Source organism: Clupea harengus, chromosome 4 (genome assembly GCF_900700415.2).
Source record: "Clupea harengus chromosome 4, Ch_v2.0.2, whole genome shotgun sequence".
Lineage (NCBI taxonomy): Eukaryota > Metazoa > Chordata > Actinopteri > Clupeiformes > Clupeidae > Clupea > Clupea harengus.
The window spans coordinates 2,458,193-2,463,192 of record NC_045155.1 but is presented as its reverse complement, the minus strand read 5'-3'; the positions used below and the strand labels follow the sequence as shown (position 1 = coordinate 2,463,192).

At 52.6% G+C, this 5,000-nt stretch overlaps 1 protein-coding gene across 5 annotated transcripts in view; it reads left to right on the top strand.

Annotated features, from left to right (window-relative positions):
• znf385a (zinc finger protein 385A) overlaps positions 1 to 5,000 on the top strand; it is a 44,486-nt gene that overhangs the window by 31,928 nt on the left and 7,558 nt on the right. For all 5 annotated transcript variants that reach the window (XM_042707580.1, XM_042707582.1, XM_042707581.1 and 2 more), the window contains one exon: positions 4,755 to 5,000. This exon is cut by the window's right edge and continues 105 nt beyond it. In XM_042707580.1, the coding sequence (XP_042563514.1) occupies positions 4,755 to 5,000 (246 nt within the window). The remainder of the gene's footprint in view (positions 1 to 4,754) is intronic.

The following is a 5,000-nucleotide window of genomic DNA, read 5'->3' as shown; positions in this document are numbered from 1 at the left end:
AACGAGTCTCCCTTATTGCCATTTTCACCGGCAGATCACAGTGGCTGAGTCGTCATTGTCTGGCTGCCGAAATCCTCCACCCAAAAACGACAAGTGCTGTTAAGTAAACTTGAGTGTGTAAGTGATTTTGACTGCAGTTGGTTTGTTTTTGCAGTTTTGCAGTTTGTGTGTGTGTGTGTGTGTGTGTGTGTGTGTGTCTGTAACTGTGTGTTGTGTGTTAGTTTGTGTGTGTGTGTGTGTGTCTGTAACTGTGTGTGTGTGTGTGTGTGGGTGTGTGGTGTGTGTGTGTGTCTGTAACTGTGTGTGTGTGTGTGTGTGTGTGTGTGTCTGTAACTGTGTGTGTGGTGTGTGTGTGTGTGTGTGTGTGAGTCACTGTTGGGACCCGCGCCAGGCCCAGAGAGTAGGCACCCTTCTCCATAATTAATCAGGCCCAGGCACTGCTCTGGCGTCGCGTTTCAGACGCCGTTAATCATTAACAATGGGCGGGAACATCAGAGCAGGAGAGAGGAGGTGGAGAAGAGAGAGGAGGTGGAGAGGAGAGAGGAGGTGGGGAGGAGAGAGGAGGTGGAGAGGAGAGAGAGGAGGTGGAGAGGAGGTGGAGGTGGAGAGGAGAGAGGAGGTGGAGAGGAGAGAGAGGAGGTGGAGAGAGGAGAGAGGAGGTGGAGAGGAGAGAGGAGGTGGAGAGGTGCCTGACCCCACTGCACTGATCATCTGATTCCATCCACCTGCAAGCTGGCCTGTACAAGTTGACACCAGCCCCTTCCTTTCTCCGCCGCCATCCCCACCCAGCCAAGCTGCTTCACAGACAACACCACCCACATCAAGACAACACCACCCACATCAAGAGAACACCACCCACATCAAGACAACACCACCCACATCAAGACAACACCACCCACATCAGTACAACACCACCCACATCAAGACAACACCACCCACATCAAGACAACACCACCCACATCAAGAGAACACCACCCACATCAAGACAACACCACCCACATCAAGAGAACACCACCCACATCAAGACAACACCACCCACATCAAGAGAACACCACCCACATCAAGACAACACCAACCACATCAAGAGAACACCACCTACATCAAGACAACACCACCCACATCAGTACAACACCACCCACATCAAGACAACACCACCCACACCAAGACAACACCACCCACATCAAGAGAACACCACCCACATCAAGACAACACCACCCACATCGACAACACCACCCACATCAAGACAACACCACCCACATCAAGACAACACCACCCACATCAAGAGAACACCACCCACATCAAGACAACACCACCCACATCAGTACAACACCACCCACATCAAGACAACACCACCCACATCAAGACAACACCACCCACATCAAGACAACACCACCCACATCAAGACAACACCACCCACATCAAGACAACACCACCCACATCAAGAGAACACCACCCACATCAAGACAACACCACCCACATCAAGACAACACCACCCACATCAAGAGAACACCACCCACACCAAGAGAAGGACGTCTGAGAGACTGAACCCCACATTTAGTGCCTCTCATCCAGGGGTTCTGCACAGTCTCCACACCAGACACGTTTGGTCTGTTTATGTTTCGTTAAAGCCCAGCTTTCAATCCTCCTTCCCCAGTCATGACCCCTGGAGCTGTGGTGTCTGTCTAATACTACTCAGCTGGGGGTTGAGAATGTATTGTTCACCACAGACAGAGGCCCGGTCCGATTTAAGTCTGAAGCATTGCTGTTTCCTGTGGACGTTTTGAGCTGTGTGGGAGCGAGAGAGGCATTCTGAAATATTCCGAATGGTATAAATTCCAAGGGCAGGATTACGTGCAAATGTACATATTGCACACACACATATACACAGAGGAACGCTGAAAAAACAATGTACCTTCATGTACATAATGTCTTTGTGGAGTGAAGGCTCCCCATTGGCTGTGTGTGTGTGTGTGTGTGTGTGTCTGTGTGTCGTGTGTGTGTGCGGTGCGCGCGTGAGTGTGTGTTTGTGTGTGTGCACGCGTGTGTGTGCACGTGTGTGTGTGTGTGTGCGTGCGTGTGTGCGGTGTGCGCATGTGTGTGGGAGTGTGTGTTTGTGTGTGCACGTGTGTGTGTGTGTGTGCGTGCGTGCGTGTGTGGTGTGTGTGTGTATGCGTATGTATGTGTGCGCGCGTGTGTGTGTGAGAGAGAGAGAGAGAGTGTGTGTGTGTGTGTGTGTGTGTGTGTGTGCGTGCGCATATGTGAAATCCCCCATTAGACGATCCCACAGATCCTGTCCCTCCCATGCTCTGCCTAACACAAACCACATGCTCCGTATGCGTTCAGTGTTATTCCACTACAACACTCGAGCCAAGCGCGCCGTCCATGGCAAAGCTGATGGATTTTTTAAGTGTGTAAGTGTGTGTGAGCGTGTGTGTGTGAGTGTGTGTGTGTGTGTGTGGGGTGTGTGTGCAGCCAGGGAGCTCTCCGGTATGAATATGATGTAAGGATGGAAGTTGACACAGCATGCACGGTACATCTGTGCATGACTTCATGTGAGTGCACCGAGGGCCCAAGAGTGTGTGTGTGTGTGTGTGTGTGTGTGTACCGGCTGCCTGTCTCGGGCTGCGGAGCATGCTGGGGAGATCCGGGCATCAGAGCGGGGCTTTTTAGGGTCCCCCCCCCCCCCCCCGAGCATCCAGGGTCCCCCTGAAGAGCCCGCTCTCTATTGGCCCTCGCTCTGATCCAGCTTATCTTTTTTTACGGGTCTCTGAGAGCCGCCCCCGTGCCGATGGAAGAGAAATATGGTGCGGGTCCAACCACGCGCACATCTGGTACCACACACCGCCCACCCCGCTTATCCCGCCTGGAAACTTCCAATCTGGAGAGCAGCTGTTTAGATACGCTGGGGAGCGTGCTGATTGGCTTCTCGGGCCGGGGCCGGGGCAGGGCCCACTTCCGCTGCCGTGCCGTGCCGTGGCGTGCCGTGGCGTGGCGTGCCGTGCCGCTCCATTCCTGACCAGCGGAACCCTCCCCTCTCTCTCCTGTCTCCGTCCGTCACGGCTGCGTACGACAGGCAGCCCCTGCCTCAGCCTGCGTCTCACGCCAAACACCTCAGCTCCAGTCTAAGATGCTCCCCTGAACCCCATACATCTCATTTTAAAATGGAAAATTCCCTCAAGTGGACCAGATGCTTTGGCCTGCTGCTTCTGGACTGAACCTATTTTTAATGCTATTTTTCGCTGATTACGGCCCAAGTGGCTGTATCTGTACGTAGTTGTGCTGTTAGGCCTGAGCAGAGCTCCGGCAGATCTCAAGGGCGATCTCTTACCTAAACAGGGGGACGTGGCTCCAGTCTTAAAAAAGCACACTTGATGCCCTGACTGTTTTCACAACCTCAGAGCCCGCTGCTCTCGAAGACTTTGTGGATGATCTGTCGGAGTGTAGGCGACAAAAAAGTACGCGCATAATCCTAAAATAGGAAATTGAAGATCGAAAGTCAATCTTTATTTGGCCCCCAACCCCCTTCAAAGGAATCCTTCTGTGTGTGTGTGTGTGTGTGTGTGTGTGTGTGTGTGTGTGTGTGAGTGTCTGCTGTGCCTTGTGTGTGTGAGGGCCGCGGGTGGGGGAAGACACCCCTGTGGCTTTTACTGAAGGTGACAGGCGGAATCCTGTAATGTTCCACACCCAAATTTAGGGGGTCCGTGCCGCACCCCACCCTGGGACTGGTGAATACCAAAGGCATTGCGCACGCGAGTGTGCTGCAGCAGAGCCAGGGGTGTGTTTCCAGTGAACTGGGAAAGGAGGCTGGTCAGGGAGTGTGTGTGTGTGTGTGTGTGTGTGTGTGTGTGTGTGTGTGTGTGTGTGTGTGTGTGTGTGTGTGTGTGTGTGTGTGTGTGTGTGGAGGGGGTATGCATGGGAGTGGTGTATGGTGTGTTAGCACTGTGTGTGTGTGTGTGTTCGTGTGTATGTGTGTGTGTGTAGAGGTTGTATGCATGGGAGTGGTGTATGGTGTGTTAGCACTATGTGTGTGTGTGTGTGTATGTGTGTGTGTGTGTGTGTGTGTGTGTGTGTGTGTGTATTGTAGTGTCTGTGTGTTTTCGGGACGTAGTCCTATCATAAACAATCATCAGCCCTTTTCTGCCACTCTGTGCTCAGCCAAGAATAACAAGGGGAAGAAAGAAAACATCCCTGAGTCGAACCGGCTGTTTCCTATTTCAGCCTTCAGGAAACACACAAAGACGGGAATAGTTCTTGTGACCAAAAAAATTCTTCTAAAAAATAGTTCTTCATTTTGTTTGGAATATTTCTTTATAGTATGTATGGTGGGTTGCCTGGTGGGTTGCCTTGTCATTTTACATGGTGGAATTAAAAGGAGGACTCCTCACAATTAGAAACTTCTGCCATAAAATTCAAAAAATACGCACATGAAACAGGTTTTAGCCCTCGACTCCAGTGAATAAACTCGACTTTATATCGCCCATAAAGTCAGCCAACCACTGTGCTTGGCACGGCACCCAGGCTGGGCTAGTTTGAGGTTGAGTGGAAAAAAAGCAGGTGGTGTTTTTTTCTTCCTTTTTCTTATTTATTTCTTTTTTTTCTTTATTTTTTTTTTGCGCTGACTTGGCGTCAGCGTGAATCACAGAGTATTCATCTGCAACGACTTTATTGTTCTGGAGCTGAAGCTGAACCTCCTTAAGGGCTTCTAAATGCACCGTTTGACCTGACTGTAGTGTTTTTTTCTGTTTGCTTTGCAGATGAACCGCGGGCCGTCGCACAGTTGAACGGGCCCCGCCTGGCGCCAGGGCCCAGCCCGCTCTCCGCCCCCCAGCCCCCCACCCCGGACTCCCCCAGCCCCACCACGGTGTGCCCTCTGACACCCGCCCTCTCCACCCCAGTACAGCCGCCCGTCTCTTCCACCTCCCCCGGCTGCGTCCCCAGCAACCCCGAGCAGGTCGCCGGGGCCCCGGGGGCCGCAGGAGCCCCCGCCGCCGCCGCGGCCC